The sequence below is a fragment of the Paroedura picta genome, chromosome 4, assembly GCF_049243985.1.
Source record: "Paroedura picta isolate Pp20150507F chromosome 4, Ppicta_v3.0, whole genome shotgun sequence".
Lineage (NCBI taxonomy): Eukaryota > Metazoa > Chordata > Lepidosauria > Squamata > Gekkonidae > Paroedura > Paroedura picta.
Window position 1 is genome coordinate 93,392,089 of NC_135372.1, and position 15,133 is coordinate 93,407,221.

Below are 15,133 nucleotides of genomic sequence, written 5' to 3' on the forward strand. Positions count from 1 at the left end.
AAATCTCTAGGTATCATTTCTGCCATTCACTCTGACTTGCAATTTCCATCTTCAGAGATTTCAACTCACTTGTTGAGAATGATCCTATTGGGAACAACCAGATAGCCCTAGACGTGGCAGAGCAAGAGCTTGGGATCCCTCCAGTCCTTTCCAGTACTGAAATGGCTTCAATGTCTGAGCCTGACCGACTGGGCTTGATCACTTACCTAAGCCAGTTTTATGATGCCTTCAAGACCTCTCCAGGTAGAGATTCCTAAATAATCCAGTGATATGTGCTGCTATATCTTGGCATCAATGTTGAAGCTTGGCTTTCTGTTTACCATTTTGTGGTTGGGGTTGGTGATATGGGAAGGGACCAGCTCAGTGAGGGATAGATGAGAGGTAATATCTTGAATTCTATCTTTGGGGAAACCATGCTAGCTTGAACTGAGTATTGGGAAATTAGTAGTATCATTCAAAACACGGCAGACTGGGGTAGTTTCTTCCTTGGAACTCTATAGGAGCCTGCTTTAAGCTACTGTATCATGCATACCATTTTTTTAAAGGTTGTTTCCTGACTTTTAGAGAGCTAGTTGGAAAAGTTTTGTGGCTTGATGCCACACAAAGCCTTGTCAAAGCCAAAGGTGGCAGCCTTCTTTAGCTTAAGCCTTTGCTAGGGAAAAATCTAAATTACATATATTAACACCAGTATGTCTCTTGATCATGCTTTGCATCTGATGAAGATTGTCTTCTTCCTTTGAGAAGAATGCACACAGCAGATTGGAACCTAAAAATGACCTAAGTCCTACAGAAATCCTACATTTGTTAAGACTAATAGGTGTTGGGGTGAGAACTGTTCCATGCTTCAGATGTCTTGTTTTGGTCAACTCACCATCCTTGCACACTCCCATTGAATGTAACTGAAACTCAACCCCTCCAAAATGGAGGTACTGTGGCTGGGTAGGAAGAGACTCGATCAGGAAGCGTAATTGCCCACCCTGCCTGGGTGCAACTTACTGTCTCGCCCGAGCCCAAGAACATGGGTGTGATTCTGGATGCTTCCTTATCAGTGAAGGCCCAGGTCATGAGAGTAGCCTGCCTGGCATTTTTCCATCTTCATCAAGCAGGACTACTAGTGCCCTTGGATCACTTGGCCATAGTGATCCATGCAACAGTCACCTCCAGGATTGACTTCTGTAACTTGCTCTACACTGGCCTTTCCTCGTTCTTGACCTGGAAATTACACCTAGTGCAAAATGCCGCTGCTGGGATCCTCACAGGTACACCATGGAGGGCCCATATCCAGCCAGTCCGGAGGCATCTGCATTAGTTGCCCGTTGCAGCCCAGATCAGGTTCTTTTCAGTCCTCCCCCCCCCCCCCCCGATGGAATGAGTTCCCAGGAGAGCTGAGGGCCCAGTCAGAGGTTTCCGAGTTCCGCGGGACCTGCAAGACAGAGCTCTACCACCAGGTCTTTGGGCAAGGCCAGGGCAATTCGACCTAGGACCCCCCCCTTGCCCAAATTAGCTAAAACATCTGCTATTCCCGGATTACCATCTGTCATCTATCCCCTGAGGCAGGGGGTTTGGGGGAAGTTGCGGAGCAGAGAAGGAGGGAGGCTATTTTCGCCACCAGGGAGGGATAATTATTTTGTTGGGGTTTTATTGTGGGTTTTTAAATATGTAACTCACCGCAAGCCAGCTTGGCGGGCAGTGGCAGGCTATAAATCAAATAAATAATTAAGACAAACTGATGAGAACATGGAGATTCTACAAAGAAAGATGTGATTAGCTGCTTTCTGCACCTCTTGCCCTATAAAGACATTTCTTGGCCACCTTCTCACTTTGAATACAACACATGCAGCTTCCAAGGGGAAAATATTTATAATCCATAATTACCTCAGTCTCCTAGTATGCGCCAAAGCAGAATCATCTAACTTTTGCTTTTAAAGGCAAAGCTCTACATGTCCTAGCTACTAAAATTACAGAATATTCTACAAAGGAATCACTGTTCTTTAGCCAAAGGGCTTGTAGTGTACACTAGAGGAACAATATGGAAGCAGATGAAAGGTCAGGAGTGGACCAGCAGCCCATTGCTTTGGAATATGGGAGAGGGGATACAGATCCCAAGACTCTCAGTTCCTGTGGAAATGTGTTCAGTTATTTGGTGGTAATGGAGGAATTGCCACTGTCATGTTTATTTTCTATATGGAGATGGTGGGGAAGGTCAAATATATCTATCAAGTTAGCCTCTGTTCCAGAGAAGATTGTGTTCTCTTGCAGAATCAGAGGAGGAGGCTGCAAAACCTCTTTCACCACGTGGCAGCAAGGGAGCTATCCTCTTCCTCAGCAAGCTCCAGAAAAGTCTCTCTCTCTCACGTAAACGATCCCTGGTGAGTCTGTCTGCTCATGGACCACAGCTAGACCATGAAAGGCCATTCCGATGTCTTAAACAGTTGTCTTCTGTAATGGCCAGCAGACCCTTGTCACCTGGGCCCAACTAGCAGATAGTCTGGGTGGGAGTGTCTGATTCTGTGAACTGCAAACTAGTCTTTTGTCTTATTGCTGATTCAGAGGCATAACATTTAATTGTAGGAGAACAACATGGTAGAGTCACAAACCAAGAAGACGAAGCAAGGCGCTAGGGTGAGTTATCCTATCTCTGATTGTCACCTTGTATTAAGAGCGAATTTAGACAAGATCAATCCCTTCTTTAAAAAAAAGATCAATCATTAAGTTAGATGTTGAGATTTTAGAGATGTAACAGGATGGAACATGAAATGGAAGTGGAGGAAGAAAACTTCTGGTATACATATGCTTTTGGCCAAATTCCCTCATGGAGGGCATTGTTCTTATAGGGATTGAAATGATTAAGAAATTCCTACATTTAACACCTCTCTGCATCCTGGGAAATGACAGACAGTTGCATCCTTGGTGTGCACACAGAGAAGCTTCATGTGTAGAGGTTAGACCAGGCTTTCTCCACCAAGGTTTCATGACAGCCCTGGAAGGGTTTCCCGAATGGGTGGGAGTTAATTTTTTAAAAATATTTTTTTTAAGTAATCATTTATCAGGTGATATGACCATATATGGTCACATTGACCCATCACCCCCCTCCCAAAATGGCCAGTGATGGGCCTGGAAGGGGAGGGTGGGTACACAGCTATGCTGCCCAACAGTATTGTTCACAATCACAACACTCCTGGGGTTTCTCGAAGCCTGAAGAATGTTTCAGGGGTTTCTCAGTGGTAAAAAAGTTGAGAAAGGCTGGATTAGACAATATATGTACCTACAATTTATCTGCATGTGATTTCCATAATCTGGTAATTAGTGGAGGACTTGTTAGTGTGAACAAACCAGTGATTTTCTTTTTTTGGGGAGGGGGGAAGCAATATATTGGATCTTGCTGTTGTTGAAAAAAAGAAACAAAGTATATTCAGGGTCGGAACAAACATTTTTAGTAGTTAGCCGTATGCTATTGACTGCATAAGCTGTGACCTTTATCCCATGACTGAAAAGCCAGTGCATAATGTTTATTGACTACAGCTGCCACATGACTCACAACTTAAAGAGGGTAGTTTAACTGCTGATCCTAAGAGTCAAACGGCATCAGGGAAATTTCTCATCCAGGAAATAACTCCCCTGCCTTCAGCATTCCAATAGGTAACTCTGAATTTGTCCACAGCAAATGTGAATTCAACTGTTAATTATCAGGACCTACTGATTTCCTCCTCTCCAGAAAATTTCTTGCATCAGAGAGCTGGGGGGGGGGGGTGCATCCTGGAGGCTAGTGCAAGCAGAGGCCTGCTTGTATACGTGCACTGAATAATTGTGTGAAAATGTTTGCTGCTACTTGTGAAGTCTGACCATTTGCATGTATGCATGGGGAATACCAGAACTCCTGAGCACAAGATGCAGGACACTGGCTTTCTGGTTTATATTGCGCCCAGCTGAAACAGCTGTTAGGCAGGCCTATGTAGAAGAAGCTAGATGGAATGGGACAGTGAGTGACAATTTTATTGCACTCATCTGGTGCAAGAAACCTAGAATTTGACTTTCTCACACATTGATTTCTCATCTGATAGGAAAGAACTTGCTGGATCCTTGAGCCACCGGCTAGCCCCTTTCTGAATAGGGTTGAACTAGTACTTGGAAGGCCCAGGTTCAAATGTCCACTCATGCCATGGAAGCTCACTGTGACCTTGAACCAGTCACACCTACTTCACAGGGTTGTTGTGGGGATAAAGTAGGGGACAGGAGAATGATTTATTTATTTATTATATTTATATACCACCCTCCCCGGAGGCTCAGGGAGGATGTAAGCAGCTTTGGGTTTCCATTGGGAAGAAAGGAAGGGTATAAATGAATTAAGTAAATTTTACTGGGAGAGATTACCGGAATTTAATCTGTGGTGATGCCCGGTATATTTGGGTAGTTTAAGGTGGAGCTAGTTCATATGTTCAGATGGAAAGCTGTGTTGGTCTGAACCAAAGAACAAAGTTTGAGTCCAGTGGCAGCTTTAAGACCAACAAAGTTTAATTCTGGGTATTAATGTTCATGTGCATTTGAAGAAGTATGCATGCACATGAAAGCTTATACCCAAAATTAAACTTTGTTGGTCTTAAAGCTGCCACTGGACTCAAACTTTGTTCTTTGGTTCATATGTGCTAGTGACAGAGAAGCCTAAGGGCCATTCCCAAGACATCCTTTTACGTTTCTGCCCTGGTCTTTTGACAGAGTCCCCCACTCTCTCCAGGGAGAAGCAGTGATGCCTGCTACTTCTGTGGTAAACACGTGTACATTGTAGAGCGAGTCAGTGCGGAGGGGCGTTTCTTCCATCGTGGTTGTTTCAAGTGTCACCACTGTGGAACGACGCTGCGGCTGGGTGACTATGTCTTCAACGAGGAGGACGGTGAGTAGAGAGACATGGTTGGAACTGAGAATTCCCACCAGAATAGTTTAGTCATCAATGCAAGCAGTTTCTCTTTTATTTGACTGGTGCTTTCCCCTCAAATTGTACATTTAACTTGGATGCTGCCCCCCCCCCCATCCCAGCCCCATTTTCTTTGAGCAGAAAGAGGAAAGGGGATGTGGGACCTGTTTGGGTGACAGAATACATGCTGGTAGCAGCAGCCTCCCTCCACTTGGCTATAGCCCTCTTGATTTATCCTTAGGTAATTTCTATTGTATGCTGCACTGTGCTGGCCCCACAAGTATGGCTGTACCTGTCAGGGGAATCACCAAGAAAGCAGCAAGCAAGGTAAGTGAGAGAAGATTGTTGCCCTTTTTAGGAATTAACAACAATCAGTGCTTCTTAAATAGGCCACTCCTATTCAGCTAATAATTAACCTGGTATCTCAGTCCAAGAGGCCATAGTACTTCCCAGCCATCCAGGGGTGTGCCTGCAACCTACCCGCTTACAGGACAAATTGCGTTATGTTTGGCTCTCTTAGGATTCTACCCAGCTCTACATTCCTTCAGGCAAAGACATGATGGACTTGGATGCTGAGGAGTCCAGATTAGAGACTGATGCATATCATCAAAGCCCAGATGATCCTCTGCCAGCAGAGCAACCTGCAGAACTTCAATTATCAACCTGGGAAGATGCCAACCTATCCCCATCCAGAGAAAATGGAGGTGCCAGGACCACAAACTCATCACAGTTTCCAGTTCACCAGCATTCTGTTGTGAGGGATGATGAGTCTGGAAGTCCTGCTTCTGAAGCCCACTTTATGCCACAACATGAGGATAAAGACATAAAGGAGAGCAGGGCCCATCCTAAGCATCTGGGACATGGCCTAAGAAACTGGACTTACAACCTGTCCCGTGAAGAGGCACTTGGGAACCTAGAAATAGGAATGCAAGGAGCTCAAGTAGAGCCTGCAATTCCCAGAGATGGCCCCAAACAAGAAAAAGAGGAAAGTGAAGATTCCCAGAGGAGAAGGCGGATTTGCCTGTCTACCGAGGAAAAGCTTGAATTATCCAGACTGAGTCCAATTTCAGCCTCATTTAATTTTCCGGATATGAACCAGACTTGCACAGAAGACTCCAGCTTCAGCAAGGACTCAGGTGGTTATTTTTAAATATAGTCAGCCATATTTCAAGGACACAGGTCAGATAATTTTTTAAAAGGTAGGCGCATGAATGGAAACCTAGTAAACAGAATAAAATCGGCCTAGTTAATTGAAAATTGTGTTTCTCCAATGTCCTAATATTTACCTGAGTTTGCTCAGCTACCTCTTCAGCTCTTCGCTTGAGCACCTCTCACCAGGCACCGTTTGCATGTTGTATGCAGGTGGTGGTTGGGATGGATGTTGCAGCTGCAGACAAGAAGAATGAGGCATAGTGGGCTGCTTATGTTTCTACTTACTCTGCTCAGCTAGGATTTTTCCATTCGGTCATCTTAGATTCTGGTGTTGAATGTTCATTTTTGTCTGCTGCTGCTGCCTAAATAGAAATATTTGTGGTTTCATCATTGTGGTCCAAAGAGAGAAGACCACGTCAGGAACTTGGGGTGGTTGTGAAATGCATTTCCAGCTTGCCTAGTCCAAATAATTAAGGCTGCTTGCTGATGGCTTTTTCAAGTCACCTATTCTGTACTAGCTGATAGTAGGTAACCATCTCATGTTCCAATTTTGCATTTCACGTTAAGCTCTGCCCTTTTCCTAAATACTTGTCCTATTTTCCTTATTCTGCAAGCAAAATATGATAATCTGTGCAACTGCCATTTTATTTGTACAATCATCCCATCATGAACAGTCTGAAGTAATTTGGCAGGTGTTACATCAACATTCAGATGCTCACATTTCACAGATATAAACTACATCAGGTGTTAGTAGTCAAATCCCTCCACTGACTGAGGGACAATTTAGAGCCAGACAACCATTAACACCCAAAAAGACACAAAATAATGGATGTCAAACAGAGACAAGCCTGGACATGTAGTTTAGAAGTGTGAGAAAGCGTGGCTGGCTAGCTAATGACATCCTCCCCACTCTAGAGAGATGCATAATTTAGGACAATGGGTCTATGGATTAATCTCAGTACTCATTCTCACTTCCCTTTTCCCATTTACCCCAATTAAGCATCACTTAATTGCTATTTACCAAGCCTAGTAGCTTTTCCCACCTGGTACTCACGGTCATCAAGCACCATTTACACCAAAAATCTCCTTCATGTCAAGCCATCAGGCTTCTCCCAGATCATTGTCCACTCTGGAAAACCAATCCAAGTTTTGTTTTGGAGGCCAATACCTCAGTTTGACCTGGAGAGCATTTTGCCCAGTGAATGGTGGCCTCCTGCTCCATAGCTGTATGTGTTCTCGAACCCATACATCACACACCCAAATTTGTTTGGGTCTTCTTTTGTGCATGAAACACAGGTCATTTTATTGCTGCCTCCATGGACCTTCTTTGAAACTGATAATTATAGCCTTCCATGAAACTCCTTTCCTCCTAGATTTGGTTTTAGCTAGCTTTGTATGTGTTCTCTGTGTGTCTGTTTATGTGCTTTATTGTTTTACTTCTCTTTCCGGTTGAAAATCATTCTGAGAGTTCTCTTAAGTGAAAAATCTCTGTAAATATTGAAGAATCCCAGTTACCCCCTCTCACTTTGTCTCCTTGAAAGTTAATATCCACCAACCAATTAGGAGACTACCTCTTTGGGTAATACAGGGACTCTGCTGAAAGCAGTGCTGGGTCCAAATGTTCAGTGGTACAGAAGTGACTCTGCCTTTACTAACGGTAGACACTTTGAACTCAACTGCATACAATTACAGCTACTTTGCTTCTTTGGATAGATTCTTTGGAGACTGAAAGTGACAGTGAAGAGGAGCAAGTGGAGGATGAAGACGAGGAGAGTCAAGATATTTGTGCAAAGACAGTGAGTCCATACATTTGTGCACCTTTGAATCCTCAGACAAAAGAGTGGACATGAATGGACAAAACAACCAAGGAAATTCTGTCTTCCCAAATCCTCCTTTTGTTAGGCTTTGATGAGCCTTAAGATGTCATCACAACTGCATTGATTTGATTTAGGACGTGGGAAAGGGCCACACATAATGAGTCTCTGGAATTTCCCCAGGCAGGAAGTGAGCTGCAGGGAGCTCATGGGTCCTGGTGAATATCAGTGGACATTGTGCACTGTCAAGTGATTAACAAGACTTTCACAAAGCACTATAGACAACCTACTTTGTTGTGGATGCTGTTTACACCGCAAATGCTGACTGGATAGTGAGTCAGTTCCTCAGGACTATTTTATAGCTGAAAAGCAAGCCAGACCTAAGCCTCCCCCCTCAGTTACGCTTGCCTTCCTCCTCCTTTTTCCTAAGGATTTTGGATTGTCTTAAGTACCTTGGAATTTTTTGGGAGGGGGCTTGTAGTTAGTGGCTGTAAACTGATTAGGCCCCAACTGACTGTAGCTAGAGAGGGAATCAAAAACACTCTGGGTTGCTGCACAGAAATAAAACTATTCTTCAAAGCAGCTGCTTTAAAGATATCTGCCATTTAGGCTCTTCTTCCACATGGTGGGTTGTGGGAATTTTCCCCTCCTGTATGATTCCTGTTCATGTATTGTGCTTTCAGTGTTCCTTGAGCATGATTGAGGAAGAAAAACACCCAACTTGGAAAAGGACATTGATGCGACGAGCCAAAGAGGCTGAGATGAAAAGATTTTGCAAAGCTCAGGTAATACATGTTCACTGCATTTAGAAAAGTGCTGATCATTAAACAGAATTATTCCATTCAGTTTTATCATAGGTTGCCTACCATCTCTATCCTGTTAACATTCCATAAGTCTCCTTTCTCCTAATCCATGTAAGGAGATAAGGTGACATTTGAGTATTTGTCTCTCTTCACTACAGTTCACAATTCTTTTCTGTTTGACCACTTTTGTCTCTTGGGCATTGCAGTCCATCCAGAGGCGACTAGAAGAAATTGAAGTAACTTTCCGAGAGCTGGAAAAATGGGGAATAACACTGGAGCGATCCCTTCGTGAAGGAGGTAAGTGTGGCAGGCTCTTCCAACAGGGATGAAATGAATACAGCATATGGAAGGTCTGTACCACCTACAGCATTTGGATTTTAGCCTGTGATGCCAGATGCCACATATTCTTGTCCCCTTTGTCCTCCAGGAACAGAGTCTGAACTGAAGAAGCTATGGATGAACCAGTTGCTTTCCCTTGTCCAAAAGAAGAACAGCCTGATGTCTGAGGAGTCTGATCTCATGATTGCGTAAGTTGTTCTGAAAAAGCTCTAGATTACAATGGAAGAGGCCGTGCTGTGCCTTCTCCCAACATTAGCATCTCCCCTCATGAAAACCTGGCCTTTGCTATTGCTGCTAGAGGTTGTAGAATGGTCTGCTCTTATATTACCCTAATGGTGTTAGATGGAGTAAAAGTGCTACAGGGTTCTTTGGCACTATGTAGGTCATAGACTCAGGTTTCTTTCCAGTCTCCAATAGAGTGACCTGTCAGACACTGAGCATGAACAAAGACAGTCTATCAAACAATGGGGGGAAACACTCTGAGGATCACAATAGTTCACAGCAGTTGACTTTCTTAGCTCTTCAGCCATTTTAAAGGACATTTTCATCCCAATCTTGTTTGGCATGGTGTTCTTTTTTTTAAATTACTTTCTATTGGTCAAGGTCACTATCTTCTACTTACATGCCTTGGGATATAGGTACTAAACATAGGAACTCCAAAGCAACCAATGAATACAAACTTTACATGGGATAAGCTGTGCAGTCAAGATCTAAAACGTAACTAGAGATATTCCGCAGGTAACATTGTGAGAACCAGATAATAAAGCTGTAGTTAATTGTACAACTGACTGTATCACAGTATGCACAGGAAGTCTCTCTGAGCAGCCATGGAGGGACATGTCTAATTCATGACTACAGTCGCTCATCTCCGCTAGCCACCTCTCACGCAGCCCTAACCTATATGGGTCTGAGTGCAGATTAAGTACAGCAATGCAGCCAGAGCTACAGAGAGACTACATAACAAACAAATACAGAGATAATATCTCATCACTACCATGAGCTTTTCAGTTATGGATGACAAACACTCTTCTTCTTTTAACTGACAGGGTACAAGAACTTAAGCTAGAGGAACAACAGAGTCAGCTGGATCAAGAACTTCGACAGTACTACAACATGGAAGGTAGGAGGGAGCATAGTGCATCCCAAGACTCATGGTTGTATTGCTGCTGTATAAGAACTTGCACATGTCAAGATTATTGGGAGACATGAAGATTATCCTGGGATTGGAGCCTACGCACTACCAGTGATAGGAATGCAGATCTTTGCAGTGTTTCCCTCAACCCTGTAGCTGCTTCTGACCAGTGTAGACTAATAGTCACGCAGATCAGAGGGCTGCAGTGGGAAGGGGGCAAGATCATCCTTCTTGCCTCCTCCATGAGCACAGCACTGTTTGACAGAAGAGGGAGGCGAGAACAATTCTTTAACCTCTGTTCCAACGGGAGGGAAACACAGCAAACAACTAAATTTCTACCGCTGGCAGTTGCTAGGATCCAACCTTTCCTATGTCTGCTTGTACATTTGAGGAAGGAAAACAGGAGTACATAAATTAAAAGTAGAGGTCAATGGTATTAGGAACATTTAAAGCACACCTGCTTACCTCATTGCCCACCAGTTGTGTCCAGCAGCCTGCTATGGGCTTCAGATACATTCCTAGCTAGACCTGCCAAAGTGGAGGATTGCACATCTATTAAATCGATCAGATATTTACACAAAGCCAGAGGCAACACTTTGGAAGAACAAAGTATACTTTTTTGTTTACGATTGTCCAATATTGGCATACTAACTTCAATATTGTCAACTTGGAAGAGAAGTGTAGATGCTCTAAATATCAGTCACCTGCATATAAAAATTAGAAAGCAGATGTGCAAATAGGCCTTATAGAAATAAGGTAATATTTTGCCTACCCAAGAACTATTTTCATTTGTTTCCTCCCCTTGGCACTTCCATTCTTCTTTCAGTATATCAGGTTCTCCTCAGGTATGTGAGAGAATGGCTTATTAAAGACTGTCCAGTGAGTTCGTGCCTGAGATAAATCAGCTTCCAAAATCAGGGCTCATACTTGAAACCCCTGGGCTGCACCAGCTTCCAGAGTGGTTGTAGTAAATACAGCCTGGCTGCCAGCTGAAGTTCAGTGATGTTGACAAGAGTTGGGGGGGGGGTGGAGAAACAACTTGTTCATCTTCTGTGCAGTCTCACATGGAACTTGTTATCTGTTTAGTCCTGCACTTGATTAGTTTGGGTGTAGCCTTACATCGCGGTTTCTGATTAATTTTTATTATTGCTACAGTATTTATATTGTAAGCTGCCTGGCTCTCGGTGGGGTGGACAGAAAGCTCATAAACGCTTCAAATACTACTGTTTCCATTCTCCTTTAGCAATAATGAAGGGCCCAAACTATAAAAAACAAAGTAACTTCCATATTCAAAGTATATACATAGAATAAAAACTAGAATTTACAAATCCTCTGCTAAGTTCAGTGGAGGCATATGGTTCCTGAATAGATGAACACCAATCAGCTTCATTATTTTTAAAAAGTATATCCCTTCTTTCTGTCCAGCAGGGCCCCCAAGGGCTTGCACATACATACACATACTGACTTCAAATAGATAAGTGAAGTTCAATTGCAGGCAATTAGAGACGAAAGCAGTACTAGGGCGGGCTGACTTAGGGTGCTGGCCTATGCCTAGCTGGGAAGGGTGCCAGGCCAGCTCTCCTGTGGCATTGCAGGATCAACTTTGTCCTGTGACCACCCTGAGCACTGCTGCACCCACATGACAGGCATCTGGGTCCTTTCCCCATCACTCGGTCTGGGAGGAGTGGTGGCATGGGACATGGTAAGTGGCAGCCCAAGGTGCCATTTCATAGCACCCAGGTGAGTGGGCCATCCTTTCTTGAAGGCCCAGCAGCACCATTTATTTATTTCCTTTTGTATTCCTATGCTACCCTTCCCTTAAGGCCCTATGCCAAGCCTAGGCAGCAGGTGGAGCTTTCCCATTGCTGAGCCCCCCACTGGAGGCACAGTAGGAAGGTGCAGCCCCCCTGCAGTGAGGGCAGCCTGATTGGCGACAGGTTTCCTGCAGTGCAGGGTTTCAAAGATCCTTGGGCAAAGATCCTCTGAGCAGTACATCCCCTGTCCTCCAAGATAATACAGATGAATTACCCTAGCCTTCCATTTTAATAATCAGTATCTTTGTCAGGTTAGATCTTCTAATTCCCGCACATAGATTTGAAGCTGTGTGCCTAAATGCATGCTGATTAACATGCTTCTTTAGTTGAAACATTTACACGCTGCCCTGCTATGGCCAGCTTAGCCATGAAGAAGAATGCTTGCTGTGTTCAGTGGTTTTGATGAATTGTGTGGAGGCCTCCTCAGGAGACAGGCTGCCCAATCTTCCTTCACTCCCCCTCTCCCCCCGGCTGCAGAAGATACTCAAGCATTAACTTTAGACAGCCTTTCTTCCTGCATTTCGTCATGGCAATTCAACTCAGTTTTATTCCTAATTCAGACTCGTTGAAAACCCCAGAGGACCAGGTGGCAGAAAAAAGGATCCTGTCCCAACTATTGGAGGTTGTGAATCAGCGGAGTGCTCTGATCGAGATGCTGGAGAATAAACGCCTCAGCGAACTCAGTGAGGAAGTTCCCAAGATGTAGCCCACGGGGAAGGTTTGAGGCCTACTGGGACTGAAGCCTGCCAGCCCTGCAGCCGCATTAGGACAGGGAAGTCAACGCCGCTTGAGCATGAGCTCCTGAAGACCGTCCAGCGACATCTTCCGTAGGGGTATGCGCCTTAAAGCGGAGGGGACAACCGTGGGCCATTCGTGGAAGAGCAGCACTTTCTAACAGTGCAGCCCTACATTCCATAACCACAGCCTGGATCACCTCAGGGGGGTCTTGCCTGGAGAAGAGAGGTTTTGCACACTGCCTTTTACTACACAAAGGAGTCTCAAAGCGGCTTACAATCACCTTCCCTTCCTCTCCCCACAACAGACATCCTGTGAGGCAGGTGGGGCTGAGAGAGCTCTGAGAACTGTGACTGGCCTGCGGTCCCCCATATTTGGCTGTACGTGGAAGAGGAATGGGGAATCAAATTCGGTTCTCCAGATTGGAGGCCGCTGCTCTTAACCACGACACCACACTGGCTCTGAAGGACCTGAGAACCACAGTTGAGACTTTAGCAGGTAATCTCCCCCCCCCCCACTGCTACTACAAGGCAGTGCTTGGTAAACTTCTCCCAAACTGGAACAAGCAGACCATGACCTTCCTCCAGCTGCCCATGATGGTTACTGCTGTAATACAGTTCAGGTATTTTTTTTTCCAACAAGGAGTATTGAATAGTTTTATTTTTAAGGCTGTGCAAGGAAGCATTTGGAGGATACAACATACCCAGTAATGATATATGCCCTTGGCAGAGGTAGCAAGGACCTTTTGGTGCAAGAGCTCTGTACATCTCCCAACTGTGCCATCTTGTCTTTTGTTCAAGCCTCTGCCTAATGAGACAAGAGGGATCCTCCTTCTGCCCCTCATGGGAAAGGGGAAATCTCGCCTCCCGCAAGGGCTGCTGCTTGCTCCTCTGTATTCCAGCAGAGTGGGAGAGGGGAAGGTTATCATATATAGCTGCAGCTTTAAAGAAAACATAACAGCAAGCACTATTAGCTAGGCAGCATTAGGTCATGTGATCAAGACAGGCCCCTGCCCCCAGGGCTATTAATCCACTCGGTGAGTCAACTTTCCAGGGGTCAAGAGGAGACAGTGGAAATGATCCATGAACACATTCCTCCCTCCAAAAGTAAAAGCAAAACCCACACATACAGGAGAAGTCGTGGGATTTAGACTCATAGAATCATAGAATAACACTGGATCCAGTGGTCCATCAGTGCACTGACCATCGTGCACTGTTCCCCTCTTGCCCCTGGCAAATTGATCCTCAGATTTACGGGACCTACTAGTATCAAAGTCGGTTATTAAATTGGGCTATGAAAGGGGCCGCAGGCAGGAGGGCTGCCACAGAGCATTGCGGCCCAGCTACTGGGGACTAGGCCACCAGGACCGCTGCTGTGCCCATGGTGCTCAGCTGGCCGGCCTCCCCTGCTCCCTGACAAGCAAGAGGCCTGGGAGTGTGGTAGTCTAACCACATGGGCTGGGCTGCCAGCATTGGCACAGTACCCTTCCCTCCCCATCAAGGCTTACCTTGGATGTCTTGCTCAGAGGGCGGCCATCTCTTCTCCCACCCAGTTCACTGCCTGGAAGTGGCAGTAAGGAGTGGGAGGGCAAGGAAACCTCTTGATTGGCCTTCCATGGGGAAGTGCCTTCTCCCTATTGGGGGGCCTATTCTCCACCGAGGGCCAATCCGGTAGGGTGTGCATCATCTGCGCACAACCCCAGCATTCTCTTGGCTAAAGATGTGGGTCAGAGAACTGCACTGATGAGGGGGGAAACCAACATCCTGCCTCTTACATTAGTATAGTTGATATTTGAGGGAGGAGTGGGTAATTCCCTCTTTTCCCTCTCTTCAATGCAATCTGGATCTGATAATACCAGAATCAGCTGCAGAGATGAACACCAGAGAGATCTCTGATCCTAGCACCCATAGATTGCAAGAATGAACCAAATGCCTGGTCTGAGCCTCTGACTTAGTCCAAAGTATAATTTCAATGGATGCTTTAATTCTGTCAGACAGCATGGAACAGTGTAAGTGTTCAAAATTATTCCTGCAAAAGAAGTGCAGCCTCAAGATGATTTGTGAACTGTGTACAACAAATGTGCATTGGCTACCCACTGACAAATCCTGCAAGGCCTTAAGATAATTATTGTGACTGCTACATAATGCAAATTAAGACTTGTTTATGGTTTAAAAATGTCATGTCATTATAATCAGAGACCTGCAGTGCCTAGCTTTCTTTTACAGGCTGTCCCTCAGGTTCAATAAAAATGCATGGAGTGAACAGTAAGGTAGAGTCTCTCTTTTCTTACCAAAGTTCACTTAGTAGTAAAGGAAAAATCATTTCTCCCCTTAAATGAGAATGGCCTGAAGGCAGTTCTTCTGCAAAGGATGTTCTGGGAACCACCAGAAAGGGGCTATGAGTTCTTCTGACCAAGTGCAGGACATAAGGATAGA

The 15,133-nt window shown here is 44.9% G+C and overlaps 1 protein-coding gene across 2 annotated transcripts in view; it reads left to right on the forward strand.

The window, feature by feature from the left end:
• The window catches only part of LOC143835881 (F-actin-monooxygenase MICAL1-like), a 53,353-nt gene extending 38,387 nt beyond the window's left edge, over nt 1–14,966 (forward strand). For both annotated transcript variants that reach the window (XM_077334278.1, XM_077334279.1), the window contains 12 exons: nt 56–243; nt 2,260–2,369; nt 2,572–2,622; nt 4,714–4,888; nt 5,151–5,236; nt 5,430–6,045; nt 7,775–7,857; nt 8,559–8,660; nt 8,885–8,975; nt 9,106–9,205; nt 10,064–10,137; nt 12,524–14,966. In XM_077334278.1, the coding sequence (XP_077190393.1) occupies nt 56–243; nt 2,260–2,369; nt 2,572–2,622; nt 4,714–4,888; nt 5,151–5,236; nt 5,430–6,045; nt 7,775–7,857; nt 8,559–8,660; nt 8,885–8,975; nt 9,106–9,205; nt 10,064–10,137; nt 12,524–12,669 (1,822 nt within the window). In that variant the 3' untranslated portion in view covers nt 12,670–14,966. The remainder of the gene's footprint in view (nt 1–55; nt 244–2,259; nt 2,370–2,571; nt 2,623–4,713; nt 4,889–5,150; nt 5,237–5,429; nt 6,046–7,774; nt 7,858–8,558; nt 8,661–8,884; nt 8,976–9,105; nt 9,206–10,063; nt 10,138–12,523) is intronic.
• The last annotated feature ends 167 nt before the right edge of the window (nt 14,967–15,133 follow it).